General features: G+C 41.0%; 1 protein-coding gene across 1 annotated transcript; it reads right to left on the bottom strand.

Annotated features, from left to right (window-relative positions):
- Window positions 1–970: 970 nt before the first annotated feature.
- On the bottom strand, window positions 971–15,223 carry LOC106599321 (junctophilin-1). Its single transcript, XM_014190491.3, has 6 exons — window positions 14,559–15,223; window positions 9,983–10,745; window positions 6,310–6,428; window positions 1,754–2,448; window positions 1,471–1,567; window positions 971–1,286 (listed from the first exon to the last, which is right to left on the bottom strand). Exons 1-5 carry the CDS (start codon window positions 14,935–14,937, stop codon window positions 1,487–1,489), a joined length of 2,037 nt encoding a protein of 678 aa, XP_014045966.1. The 5' UTR covers window positions 14,938–15,223; the 3' UTR covers window positions 971–1,286; window positions 1,471–1,486.
- Window positions 15,224–15,559: the final 336 nt, after the last annotated feature.

Raw genomic sequence — 15,559 nt, forward strand, 5'->3', positions numbered from 1 at the left:
AGTCAGAAAGTGATTCAATATCCCAAATTTAGCTCTAAATTACTATTTTTTATCACAGTGTTGGTTAACTATGTCATCTCATAAGTTCGTGTTATATGTAGCCAGCCTCTAGCCAATATTTTTATTTATTTCACCTTTATTTAACCAGGCAAGTCAGTTAAGAACAAATTCTTATTTTCATTGACGGCCTAGGAACAGTGGGTTAACTGCCTTGTTCAGGGGCAGAATGACAGATTTGTACCTTGTCAGCTCGGGGATTCAAACTTGCAATCTTTCGGTTACTAGCCCAACCCTCTAACCACTAGGCTACCCTGCCGCCCCATAGCTGGTTAGTCAAAAACATCTGTGCCTGTATACTGCTAAGATACTTCAATTGCATATAAATTACTCTCAAATTGGACTATTTTGAAATATGTCCTCACAATAACTGGAATTAAATGTTGCAATTTCTTTCAACTGAACTGCTTTGTGTAACATAGGCTTTATGGAAATTCATTTTAATTTGAAGGATCTTCAAAAAGTTTGAGAAATACATGGACTAGACTTAAATAAATACTATCTTATCTTAATAATTTGTAATAACTAAGGATAAACAGACAAAGGGAAAAAAATGATGAAAACCTAACAGTTACTAACTAATACATAAAACAAATGCACTTGAAACAGCCCCATGCACAAGTATGTCCTAACATGAGAAGTTAGACAAGGCTTTAGCAGTGGGGAATGGAATAAGACTGGTGAGTGCCACTTCGAAACATGTATGATTTCTTATTGACCAAGTGAATAGTATAGTGAACACTGAGACACACCAAGACGCACTCCCAATGCAGCAAAGTCTGCCGAAACACATTCCTCTGGCAGCCTTGTGCACTGCATCTCCCCAGTAAAACGTCAGATGGTAAAATAGTAAGGCAGCTGTTAGCTTCTGTCAACTAAAAGTGCATCTCTGAACAAATCCCCCCCACCCACCCCCCTCCACATCCCCCCTGTCAGGGAATATGAAGTGGCAACGCACTTGATTGGTAACAGCTTGGATCAGCAGATTGTTTTTTTGTTGCTTTCCCAACGACTGCTTGCTTCAGCTTTCACAGAACCAAAGCGAGTCACAAATCATCGCCAGCGAAACTGGGCAGCGTCTGGGCCGAATGGTCCTGGTCTCATCTTTCTCCAATGTTTTACTCTATTTACAGTCCTCCTTTGCCTGTGCTTGACCGGCGCCATTTTTAAAGGCCGTTGACGCAAATGCAGAGAGTTAGGGACCTATGCCACTAGTTTTGATGAGTTCACTGAAGGGTCAAAACAGTTAGAGGGTTAATAGTTATGTTGAATCACATTCAGGCTTATCTGTATCATAATATATCATGTAAAACTTGCAATTTACACTTTAAAATGTAATGGGAAAAAAACTACTGTATCACAATGCTCTACAATTCATAACATCTGAATAGATGTTATTAAGCTGACTCTTACCTCAGTCCAGATTCCGTCAGGTTAAAAAATGGACAAAAATTATTGCTAGACCAATATTCAACAGCATTACAAGGGCAACCAGTATTGAGTTAGGACCCTGTGAAGTAGGAAAGACAAAGCTTCAGGAGAACATTTCAATAACAGCATTTGAAAGTTAGCTAGGCATTATCACAGAAAATATGAGACTACCTTTGATGTTTCATACGTTGTTCTGAAATGACACCTTTCTTTCTCTTTGCTTCAGTTTTCCCATTTTCATCATCATACAGTATGAGTTACTTACTGACTCTTCCTCTACGAAATCCGTGGTGATCTCCAAGCTGGCTTGTTTCCTAGTTTCTGCTAGGCTTTTTGGCTTATACGAATCTTGTTTCTTAAGTGTTAGCTCAGGTTTGCTTCCTTTGGCTGCTGACTTTGGCGCTCCAGGTTTTGGGGTGGGTGTCCTGTATTGCGCCATAGGTTTTGCGGGCAATGACATCTGGGCGAAGGTGGACGGGGTAACATGCTCCTCCTCTACTCCCTCAGGTTCATCTGGGGGGATCTTCACGTCTGCCTTCATGTAGTAGCCGTGGTACTCAGTGTCAGTGTGCAGCTGTCCATTGCCAGGGCTGACGGGGACCGACTCCGCCATCTTGAAAGTTTTCGGTTGAGGAGGCACTTCTTGTCTTACTTCCTGTTGCAACGATGTCTTAGACACTGCCTTTGTGATGACCGGGGCCTGGCTCTCTGCTGAAGGGGTTTTGTTCTCTTTCCCTGGCTTGGGGGTGATCTTGCTGAAGAAGCTCTTCTTGGGCTCTGGGGCTGGCGCTGGTGGGGGTGTTGGTGGGGGAGAGGGCTGTGGAGTCGCAGTGGGAGAGTGGTCTGGGGTTGTGCCTTTACGGTAGAAATGAGGGCTACTTGAGGGGGACTTTTCTTTCTTCTCCTCTTGGACAATAGGTTCAATAGGTTCATTGAACCTCTGCTTTATATAATCAGGGCCTAGAAAATGGAAGGACATTATTATCATACAGTCTTTAGCTATACTAAGTCCATGTAAACAGTGATCTAATATATCACAATGTTTGAATTAATGCCATGTGTTTATATCACAATCAACACAAATTCGTTTTTTCCCCCCTCAACTAGCACTTATGGCTGAATCCCAATTTCAGATTCGGTTATAAACATACACCTAAATATTATTTTGTGTTGCTTTTGGTAAATCATAAATTCACATTTATTCATTGTGAGTTATATCATGGTGAGGATGCCTTTTCTGCGTCCATGATTTAACATATGGAGTATTTGTTCCTTAATAAGGATCTGACCCTTTTATTCAATTTCCGCCTAGAATGACATACCCAAATCTAACTGTCTGTAGCTCTGGGCCTGAAGCAAGGATATGCATATTCTTGATACCATTTGAAAGGATACACTTTGGAGTTTGTGGAAATGTTAAATTAATGTAGGAGAATATAACACATTAGATCTGGTAAAAGATAATACAAAGAAAAAAACATGCGTTTTGTTGTGTTTTGTTTGTATCATCATCTTTGAAATGCAAGGGAAAGGCCATAATGTATTATTCCAGCCCAGGCGCAATTTAGATTTTGGCCACTAGATGGCAGCAGTGTATGTGCAAAGTACAGATCCATTGAACCATTGCATATCTGTTCAAAATGTTGCATCAAGACTGTCCAAATGTGCCTAATTAGTTTATTAATACATTGTCAAGTTCATGATTGTGCACTCTCCTCAAACAATAGCATGGTATTCTTTCACTGTAATAGCTACAGTAAATTGGACAGTGCAGTTACATTAACAACAATTTAAGCTTTCTGCCCATATCAGATATGTCTATGTCCTAGGAAATGTTTTTGTTACTTACAACCTCGTGCTAATCACATTAGCCTACGTTAGCTCAACCGTCCCACGGGGGGGACACCGATCCCGCAGAGGTTAATGACGTTTCAAAGCTGCCCCAGTTGGTTTATTATTAAAGGTTGGAAGGATTCTCGACATTCTCCTGACCACTGATGAGGCCAACACTGTCACACAGCTGACACAAGTGGAGTTTGCAAGCCAACAAAGTTGATACCTTTCTGATGCAAGCAGTGTTATCAAATGGAATCATGGTTCATAATATTTATTATACTATTAATAGCATCAAAGTGCTATGATCCCTTACTAAATCTCTACAACCTCAGCAGTTGTTCGTGAAAAGCCAATCAAATCACAAAGATAAATCATTGTTAATAAGACATTTATATGGCATTAACAAACAGTAATCAGAAATGATTTAAATAAAAGAGAACAGCGCACATGAAAAAATACTATAGTAGGAATGCTATAGTATTCACTGTAGTGTTTTTTGCTGGCTTTACTGTAGTAGTCACTGTAGTGTTTACAGAATACTATAGTATAAATACTGTAGTAAAAAAATAGCAGTATATAATATTGTAATTTCTGTAGTGTTTTTGCGGACTGTAATATACTGTAGTTTTTACTGTTGTGTTTTTGTGGACTGTATTTACTGTAGTGTTCTTGTGGACTGTAGTATACTTTAGTATTTACTGTAGTGTTTTGGGGGACATTACTGTATTTACTAAAGTGTTTTTGTTTGATCATCTTTGACATAGAAGGAAACCTACTGGAGAAATACTAAAGGAGCAAATGTTGTAGGTGGGTAGGACTAGAGTCTGAACGGAGAGTTTTCTATAACCATAGGGAACACACCATGTGGTGTATACTTGGCATGTAAGTTTCTCACTTATGGGTGGCACAAATTGGGATATGGGGGAGGGGAAAGGGCAGGGTATATGCAAAGGAAATACTGTACTATTTACTACAGTAAAAAAAACTGTGTAGTGCTTTTGCTGATATTTCTTTAGTATTTACTACAGTTTTTCTGAGGGGAATAATACTGTAGTATTTACTATAGTATTCTACAGTATACTACAAAATTCTATACTAAATATTACACATGATCGAGGGATACTACAGTGTGTAGTATAGTATTCAACAGTATAGTACAGTTTACTACAGAATTCTATAGTAAGTACTGTAGTATGCTATAGTAAACTGTGAGCTTGCAAGCTGGCTGGTTATGGAACATGATTATTAATAGTCGGTGATATACACTATCCTGGCGTCAGGTCAAGTGTATAAGGTTTAAAGAGCCTATATGGTCCAGACCTGAGCAAGACCATGTGGTAAAAAGAGGAATGCCCAACGATGACATAAGACCACAGACCTACATGCATACAGGAGTTAAACGTGCATGAGACCGTAACACGAACACTACAGTCTCTGATCACACTGAAGAACCACCCTCTTACAAAACTAAGCAAGCTGACAAAAGCTGAAAAAATAATTTTAATTTGTACAAGAATATGCTGTGCCGTACAACGTAGACATTCAGCCAGATCCAAAATGATTGGCACCCTTGATGAATATGAACATTTAGAAATTATATTATTTTATTTTACAATTGCTCAGAGAAATAGATTTTGTTTAACAAGTAATTTAAAAAATCTTTAAAAGATAGGGGTCAAAATGATTGGCATCCCTGTTTTCAATACCTTCCCCTTGTGAGGATAGCGACACTGAGCCTTTTTCTAAAATGTTTTATGAGATTGGAGAACACATTGGAAGGGATCTTAGACCATTCCTCCATACAGAATCTTTCCAGATCCTTGACATTCTTCATCTGCTCTTATGGACTGCCCTCTTCATTTCAAACCACAGGGTTTCAATGGGGTTCAAGTCCGGAGACTGAGATGCAAAATGTTGATTTTGTGGTCAGTTAACAATTTTGATTTGTGCTTGGGGTTATTGTCTTGCTGGAAGTACCACTTGTGGCCAAGTTTCAGCCTCCTGGCAGAGGCAACCAGGTTTTTGGTTAAAATTTCCTTGTACTTGGTAGAGTTCATGACCCCGTTGACCTTAACATGGGTCCCGACACCAGAGGCAGCAAAATAGCCCAATAACATCAAAGATCTACCACCATATTTTACCGTAGGTATAAGGTACTTTACTGCATATGCTTCTGTTTTTCAACACCAAACACACCACTGGTAAGTGTGGCCAAAGAGCTCTATTTTAATGTCATCTGAGCATTGCACCAGTTCCAATACAAGTGCCGTGCAGTTTAACTCCAGGCGGTGCTATGGTCAGATGACATACACACACCAGTGGTGGATTTGTGGGTATCAAGGATCTGGAAAGATTATGTATGGAGAAATGGTCTAAGATCTAAGATTTAGAGAAAGGCTCAGTGTTGTTATCCTCGCAGGGGGAGGGTGCTGGAGTATTGAAAACAGACATGCCAATCATTGTTAACCCTATCTTTTGTAGATTTTAAAAAATGACTTTAGAAACACAATCTCTTTCTCTGAGTAATTGTATGAGTATAAAATAATAAAGTTTCCCTTTTTCTTATACAGTACATCATAGTTCAGTATTTGTATTATTTATTTAATACAGTCTTTTTTACAGTCTTTTTTGCTCAAGGGTGACAATAATTATGGACCTGACTGTACATCGATGCCACAGAAACATGTTCACTGTAATATAAAATATTGTACTCATAAATATGTGACACTTGTTATCCCAAAAAACACTGACCTTGTATTTTTCTGAGGATGAAAAAGACCCCAATGTAAATTATGCTAATTATATTCCTCCCTAAACAGATTTTCATTTACATTTGGAACATTTGCATATACATCTGCCCCAGACGGAAAATAAAGAAAAACACACAACCCAGACACAAAAGGCATTGGACAAAGGCGATAACAAGGGGCTGTGAGATAAATAGATGCTGGGGTCTGATTGGGCAGGTTGGGTACGTTGGTTTACCTGGCTGATGGAAGTTGGGAGACAGTTCCCTGGCCACTGCCCTGGCGATGTCTGAGTCCTGACTGGCTGACTGACCGGCCTGGTCAGCAGCATCACCTTTAGTCCTGGCGTGAGCCGTTCTGGATGAAGGCAAAGCAGAATTAGAGCTGGTTAGACTTGGAAGGGTACATACCTGGGTTCAAATACAATTTGTTTACTTTTAAATACTTTTAGCATATGTTTGAGCATGTTGTTTGAGAGTCCAAGAGCGACAGAGTTTGCACTTTTGAGACCGTTCCATTGGTTTTATTTCTCCAGACAAGCCCAATCAGACACAGTTAAATTATACAAAATATTTCAAATACTACTTGAAGCCAGGTCTAGGAGAGCAAATAAGCACTACAGATAGACACTTCCAGATAGACACTGTCCTTAGTGTCTTATACGGTTGAGACTGGAGAGCTCAGTGGCGCTACAGTGTTCCCAATAAATACTGTTGGAGCCAAAGGTTTTTCCAACATGAAATAACATTAGAAGTAGAGAATTAAATAATTAAATAGTATGGTTATCGTGCAGTCTCATGTTCTTAGCAGTAAAATGCATATCCACTGTGTGATATTCAATAGAAGGCATTGTGTCATTCATCACAACCATCATTTTTGTCATTTCTGATGAAACTTTTTTTCAAGTTAGATATTTGTGTTGCATTTACTTCCTTTCGCTCAAGTAAAATTGTTTCCAAAACAAACAATTTACATGCATTAACATACAGAATACCATGATATACTTCTTTATACTTGTCAAGATGTACAATATTTCAATGGTACAAGATTCATTCAATAGTGTTTCTTTATAAACAGTTCAATAAGAGGTAGTTGGTTTTACAACTGTCTGTGTGAGTGTCATTCAGGGCCTCTGAATACAGAGGAGTACAGGAAGATTTACATGGTGTCTCTTGAACTGAATGTATCCTTTCAACAACTTTGAGAAAGTCTTAACTTTTCAAATGAAGGTGGATAAAAATGAGTGTTTGAAACCAATTAAGCTGACAAGGGCAAAAAATGTGGTCCTTGTCTACAATTGAATAAAACGTATGCTTTGTCAACCTTAATCGAAGTGTGGACGTTCTCTTTTTTCCCAACTACTGACTATGCAGTTGCATTTTAACAACTTTAGAGGGCACATGACTACAGAAGCTTACATTGTGTATTGAGGAAAGTCTTTATTATGTGCAATTGGCTTTGTCTCATGTAGACATCTGACAGTTTCGCAGTCAGTGAATCACTGTGAACCATGTGAACTCCATATGCATATAGTGCAGATGTGCTGTTGAATGAATCATGCCATTAATCTGTTATAGAGAGAATTTGACAAATATTTGATTGAGTCATCGTGCACTAACCCGCCCATGGGCTTACATAGCTACAGTACCGTACAATGAGGAGTACAACATGTTGTACTTATATTCAAGTAGGCTTCCATAAAGCATTCAAACCTGGGGCCATAGGCTACACCAAATCACATGGCTCGGGGAGAAAAGAGAGTGAGCGAGGGCACAGTAGAAAAAGGCGACTTGAACCAAGTTTAAGAAGCTTTACTGGGAGCTCGTTAGCAAGTCTAGGAGAGCTCGGAGGGAAGATGAGCAATAAACCACCTACCCAACACCTATTCCCAGCCAGATAGACTGACTGAGTAATCCACCAGATGATAGTGGATGGTGGGACAGAGAGGGGCTACAGTATCAGCTCAGCTGCTGCTACGCTGTATTCCTGTCAGGTGTTGATAAGCCAAGTCCTGCCTTGCCTTATTTAGTCAGAGCTCAGTGCTGACTGACACACTAGAGACTGCTGGCTTTAAATGTGAGGAGAGCAGAGCTAGCACACGCCGTCCGGTCTGGTCTGGGAACTGCTTGCCCTCCTTTCGTCTCTCCCTCCCTCTCTCTCTCCCCCTCCCTCTCTCATTCGCTCCCCTGGGCTTCCACCCAGATGACGGGAAGAGTGACGCAAGCCGAACCCGGTCCGCACGTTCCAAAGCTCTTACCACACTTATCAACTCAGCCGCATAACGGTCTTCAAAGGCAGAGACATTCATTTTAGACATTCTGCCGCTGCAGGGACATATTTCTATTTCATGACAGGAGGAGTTCCTGTGATGGTGAGCCTAGATATGAGAGCCCTCATTAAAATGTATACAGATGCCAGAAAATCTGGATAAAGAACATGCTAATGATGGATTCTCATCCAAGAAGATTACAAGGAAAGGGGGATGGGTGGGCATGATACGGCAATGAAGGGACTATTTTTATACTGTAAACAGATAGGGGGTGGGTGTTTCACATGGTAGTATATGTCCGTGCATTGCATTCAAAGGACAATAGTGCAGTTTAATGAATATTATTGTTTAATGAAGCGTTGAAAGAAGTGATAGGCTACTAACAATATGGTTGGAATTTCTTTCTCTCTGAGTCTTTGTTTCTGATTCAACTTTAACTTTATTTGGAATAATTCCAAGTCCAACCCATGTCATAAGGACTTCATAGACCATGGCTTTGTACTTCATATTAGCTATCTCACATGTTCTAACATGAACCAGAGATATTACTTGGCTGGCTCAAGTTGATGTGGGTGTCTAAGAGAACTACCACTTCAAAAGTTCAACAGCTTTCTCCTTGCTATTCCATGCCCTGGCAAATTACTCATTGTCACCCCTTGCTTTTGAAAAGGCAGTAGGCACAGAATGTGGGCCTAAGACGAGGAGAAAAATATTTTCTATGTAGTTTTCCAGCAAAGAGCTCGACTTCGTCCAACAAGCAGCTGTGTATGGTTTCGGTGTTCCACCTGATCGCAATCAAATGTATTTCAGACGAGCCAGATTTCCATGCTTATAATACACAGTCAGTATTCTGGTCTGAGAGATCTTTTTTAAGACTGAGCTATCTCTGAGGTTTATGTCTTGAATATGTTTAAACGAGAGCATGCGCCTCAATCAACTATGAACACTGATTAATAACCTCATTCTTTATAGAACTCTTGCAATTGTTGACAGTCTCTCACCTGCCAATATTCACAATTGCATGTGTCGCAGGGTCACACCCTCACAATGATGTGAGCAATATGGTTGTACTATGATTTGTCTTGATTTGATCCTCACTATTTGGATCACTACAGTGTGTATCAGATTGTTCCATTGTGTCATTGGGCCACTGTCTGAATTGACCATGTGCTGAAGTTCATCATCTGAACTTTAAGTCTGTAACATGTGTTACGTGTGTCACATGTATGTGCAAAACATGTTTCACTGTCTGTGTGTGTGTGTGTGTGTGCGTGCGTGCGTGCGCGTGTGTGTGAGAGAGAAAGTGAAAGACGGAGAGAGCGTTGGAGAAAGTTGGAAAATGTTGGAGAGAGGTAGGATAAGGTGACACCAATAAAAACCTGACCCTAGTTGAGAATTCCAACCTGTCAGCCATTCAACCTAACCCAATCAGCAGAGCTGACCTGGAAGCCCACGCAGCAGTAGGAACCATCACCACCAACACCAACACCACAACATGGCCTGCGTCCGAAACGGCACCCTATTCCGGAAATAGTGCACTACTTTTGAACAGGGCCCTTAAAGCTCTGGTCAAAAGTAGTCCACTGCATAGGAAATAGGGTGTCATTTCAGACGCAAGCATGCACATTGAGAAAATGATTACCTTGAAGTGGCTATTTCTACTTTTGTTTTGGCAATAGCTGCTGCCCGTATGGCTCCTTCCACAGCCCGATCCACTTTCTGTTTAGTTTTGGTGTTTTTGAGAGGAATGAGCTGTTTCTTGATGCCTCGCGCCAACACATTGTTTTTATATTTCCCCTCTTCTTTGGTGCCGTCTGGGAACATTGTGCATCCGTAGCCGTGGCGTTTGTTGTTCATCCACTCTCCCTCATACTTCATCCCGTTGGTGCGCTCGCTGACACCAAAGCCGTTCCGCTTGTCGTTCTTCCACTCCCCCATGTAGGACTCTGTGGTGGTGGCGTCTACATGGTCCTCCAGGGGCATGTACTCATCAACTCCATCTCCAAAGCTGATGGTGGAATTGGCATCGCTGGAGCTGATTCGGCTGATGGAGCTGGCGGCATCACTGCGGGCAGAGCTGCGTTTGCTTGATATGGACGACCTGGAGTCAGACTTTCGGAGGTTTCTGAGGCTGCCGAACAGGGATCCTCTACGGAACAGGCCCTTTTTCTTCTCACCTTCGCCTTCGCTGTGGAAGTTGAGAACAAAGCCTCCTCTGGTGCCGGAAAGGCTGTCTGACAGGTCGAGGTTGGCATGGAGGACGGTGCCGTTGCTCTGTTCGCTGCGGAGCGAGGCCAGCGAGGTCCGAAGAGGCGAGCGAATAACCGTAGCCATCCCGTAAGGTACACTTTGCCGCACACCATATCCGTGTCGCATTCCTCCTGTCCACTGCCCCTGGTACGTACCTGTTAGGACAACAAGAAGTTGCAAAAATGAATACAAAGGTTAAGAAAATCCTGAACGCACATTTTTGTCATGATCACAAAATAACCATTTGGGGTACAACATTTGAATATTACAGTTGATTGGAATCTCTTTACACTAGCCCAATGTCAATCCAAGCAATTGAAGTGGAAACATCTTTAAAAGTACTTAATATCCTTATTATATTGGAAACTTTTCATTGAATGGATTGAAATCATATACAATACCTAATCTCACCCATGTACTGTGATTCTGCTGTCAGTCAGACAGACCTGTATGTATTTCAAACCACATTCAAGATACCACGTCCATGACGAGATTCACATTTCAGTATTTGTTTCTATCGTGATTTACTATCACTTCATCATTTGCTATTCATATACTCTTGGCGTTATGCCAAACCAGGCAGTCTTTATGGCAGTAGACATACTAGAAAAGCATAGGCTACCACTGGTACATAATTCAAGTTAGTGGCCTTCTCTTCTCATTGTAAAGACATGTGCTCCAATGTTTGTTTAGGTTTTGGAAAGTTGGCAAGGATCAGGGCCTTTTGGGGGCCCTAAGTGAGGTTTGGTTGGGAATTACGATTTTGCCATTTTAAAGCTAATTTCATGCAATTTTACACATTTGACATGACTTCCCACTGGGCATAGACATCAGTTCAACGTCTAGTTTTTATTTACATTTGTTGAGTTGTCAACTAATGTGAATTCAATGTGTAATCAACAACAAATGTCACCATGTCATTGGATTTAGGGTAAAATTTGGGTGAAAAAAATATGAAATGCCCTTATGTTGATGACTTTTTGCAAATACAAACAGTTTTCCACATTGATTCAACATCATCACATAGATTTTTGGGGTTGAAATGATGTGGAAATAATATTGATTCAAACAGTTTTTGCCAGTGGGTTATGGTATGTTAATATGATAATTGAGTGAGAATGACTAACAAAATGAAGGGGGACATTTAATTTTTGTGGTCGTTGGCCCCCTAGCGGCCGGAGGCCCTAAGCGACTGCTTATGTCGCTTATGCCTGAAACCGGCCCTGGCAAGGATGAAGGCATTACTATGGAGTATCCTTATCTATGATTAGATAGGGCCTAGTGAGGTTACAACAAGTGCAGTGGTCCAAATCTGTTAGCCTACTTTTCAAAGATGAGCTCCCACCCAGTAACAACCTGTCCTGAAACAGGCTGTGGCATGAAGGAGGGCCTGGGAACTGTAGGCTATGGCCACTCATTCTACGGCCTAATCCCAAATTAACCACTAGACCCTATACCCTATGCACTTGTGGAGATCTGATACACTTTGATTGGTATAAGCAATATAGTGAAACTTCCACCTAGCCCATCAGAGGGCAAGTTAGAGCTATTATCATAATGCTTACACCTTTCAAATTCTCTCAGATCTCCACAAGTGCATAGGGCATAGGGGTTAATTTGCTTTCCTTATGCTTCCTGCACACAAGATCCATTGGAAAGCCTGCTGTTTGGCAAAAGTCACTCATTTCAAACAACGAAAAGGTGGAAGTTAATTCTAAAAGAAAACAATCCTGCCACACTCTAACAGTAATGTTGAACCCCACAGTAACACTGACTGACCTTACATCATCACAACGTCAGTTGACACTCCAACTGTGTTTTTGTCATTCAGATATGTGTTTGAAGGGGGAAGCGCAAAATGCCAAGAAACCACACATCACAAGCCTTCCCACCATTTCAGCAGCTACAGGGGGTCTACATTTCTAAATACATACTGCATTCTGGTGTGCACTCAATTCGATATGCCACTCTGTCCATCATTATTGCTTCCAAAGAGAAGAATGTGCTATTTTAAAGAGGTAAGTAACATGAGACATTGGGAAGTTTGTCGGTCAAGCCAAACATAACTCCATCTGTCTTACTATGTGAAATAAATCAGCCTAAACACAATTAAGTTACTGAACAAAATCAATCTTAACACATTAGGAGGATAGATTAGGGCACTTTTGAAAGGCTTCATGTCAGTGACGAGTATTTATATTTTGTTGAGTGACACTGTCCCACTGATTCCTAAACTGACTGATCCTATTATGACTCGGGTACCTTTTACTTGCCTGCCTACCTTAACTCTTTGCTCCTGCCAAACGCTACGCCACGCCCACAAACGTTAGTTTTCTCCGCAATGAAGTACAGCATGTAGCAAAGGATAGAGCAGCTAAATAATTCAGTTTGAGTCGTCAGGCAAACCTTTCACTGCTTCAGATTGTCAGATTCACAAACGGTGTTTTTTTTGCTTTATAAATTGAACCAGTGAGTGATATGAGAGTGCTAGACGACCCCAAGCACAAAAGAAAGCACTCGAAGCCATGCTTGCTCAGGGGGAACCGGCTAATACCGTTTGCTCAGATTTTGTTGGATCTGGCCCTCAGGCAATGCTCACTTTATCTTCTGCAATTCCAGCCCTCAGACTGCAGTCAATGTCCACATTATCTTCTGAAAATCTAATTATTATGTTGTTATTTGTGTATTATGCCATCATATCTATTGACTATCACATTGCGTGAAGTAAGATATTGTGGTGTGTTTAATTATCTACTAATGTCTATTGACTTTCCTACAATCCATTATTGCTCTCACCTGTAATCAATATATAAAACCCTATCAATCGATGCTATGACTCAGCAAAAAGTAGATTTTTCTCTCTGGAATAGATATAATTTATGCAAGTGTGTGTGTGTATGTCTATGCTTGTGTGCCCTGGCACAGCCTGGTCTCAAAGACTAGACTTAACATAGTAAATGTAAATCCAGAACGCAATCAAATTAGTATGATAATGTACGTTTGGTATGGTTACTTAGTAAGGTGATTGGTTGTTTGGGGTGGATGGGTGGCCGTATAATGTGAACAAGTTCAAATCTCATCACGGACAATCTTTGCTAATTAGCAATTTACTACTTTTTAGCTACTTCGCAACTACTTAGCATGTAGCTAATCCTTCCCATAACCTTAACCCTTTTAGCTAATCCTACTCTAACCCTAACGCTTTAACTTAAATCCTAAACTTGACCTTAACCCTAACCCCTAACCCCTAGCCTAGCTAGAGTTAGCCAGCTTGCTAACGTTAGCCACCGAGCTTGAATTCATGACGTATACATTTAGCAAATTTATAACATAATAATGAATTTTGCAAATTCGTAACATATTGTATGTTTTGCAAATCAAAACATTTAATACAAATTGTAATTCGTAACATATCATACGAAATGGGGTGTCTCGGATTTAAGTACAGAATAATATGAAATGCTCTAAGACCAGGTTGCCTGACATTACAACTTCATGACCACCTGCGCCTCCAACACAATCTTTGAAAACAACAACCAACTCTAAAACGACTTTCTATAGAAACTACTGTACACTAAATTCCATAGTGCAACAAATGAACAAAGATCAATAGTTGTCTATAGATCTGTCCTGGGTAAAGTCAAGTGTGTCTGAGTGATATTTCTATTTTTAGCCATGACCTCTATGGGAGTATGCCTTCAACGTTAGGTTATGGAAGAGCTCAGCGCTGACTGAACAGTACAGTCCTATATCAATAGAGTTCAGTGGTGTGGCACTGGCTATAGTTAAGGCAGGCTTCTCTACTCTAATCTTTTGCAATTAATGGAAATAGTAAACTCTTATACTACAACTGTACTATAAATATACAACGAAACACTTGTGGAAACATGTGCCCCCTGCTACACTGTAACAAGTGAGACTGCCTTACATGTAGCCTACTAACCACAAACGGTTACTGGCACGCTTACCTCCATCACCATACGTTTCAACTCCATATCCATCTTGTAGACCGTTACTCCATGTCCCATCGTATCTGGCAGGCGTGTGGAGACTTTGCCGAACCCCGTATCGACCTTTAAATCCATGAGTCCATTCACCACGATAAATCCATCTTCCCTTCGATTCCACACCGAATCCGTGTCGTTTCCCCTGTGCCCAGTAACCCTGATACACGTTTCCACTGGGCCAGGTGTACACCCCCACTACCTCAAAACCATTGTTCCAGGACCCGGAGTATTCGCCTTGGCCCTTGGGCCCGGTACAGACGCCATGCCCATGGGCTTTTCCATCCTCCCAGCCACCGCAATATGTGCCACCATCGTCAAAATCGAACCGTCCGCCCGTCATTCAGATTATGAGGGGAGAAGAACGAGTCGTGGTAGCCCCCGGATATTGTGCTGTCCCTCGCTAATCCAGAGCGGATTTCAACGAAAAGTAGCAGCACTGAAGCGAGAGTCCGGTAGATAGTGTGGTGTGGTGTTGTGGTTGCAAGCAGAGATTAATTATTGTCCCTGTGTGTATTTGTGGTGGTCGGCTAAAGAGGTACGTGGGAAGAAGAGAGAGAGCGCCACTACCGCTGCCAGAATCACTCCTGGTTTATTTTCTGATGATCTCCTCTCTTCCCTCTCTCACAGCAGAGAGATAGAGAGATAGATAGAATGGTTGGGGGTTGGGGGGGGGGGGGGGGGGGGGGTTAATGACGAAAATGCCATGACATTATGTAATTCAAAAATATAAATGATATCTGCTTTTATATTGGTTTCAACGTTAAATCGATTATAATTATAACCCTGCTTGATATGTCCGTATTGCTTATAGTATTGGTATCTTTAGGTAGGCTAATCAAAAATAACATAAGGTTTTCTGTGTGTAAACTCTATCAGAGTGTTAAACCCATAGAAATAGAATCACTCATAATAATTCAGTTTAGGGTGTGGAATCAGTGTTCATTGACTATTAATATATGATT

This window comes from Salmo salar, chromosome 03 (assembly GCF_965601325.2).
Source record: "Salmo salar chromosome 03, fSalSal1, whole genome shotgun sequence".
Classification (NCBI taxonomy): domain Eukaryota; kingdom Metazoa; phylum Chordata; class Actinopteri; order Salmoniformes; family Salmonidae; genus Salmo; species Salmo salar.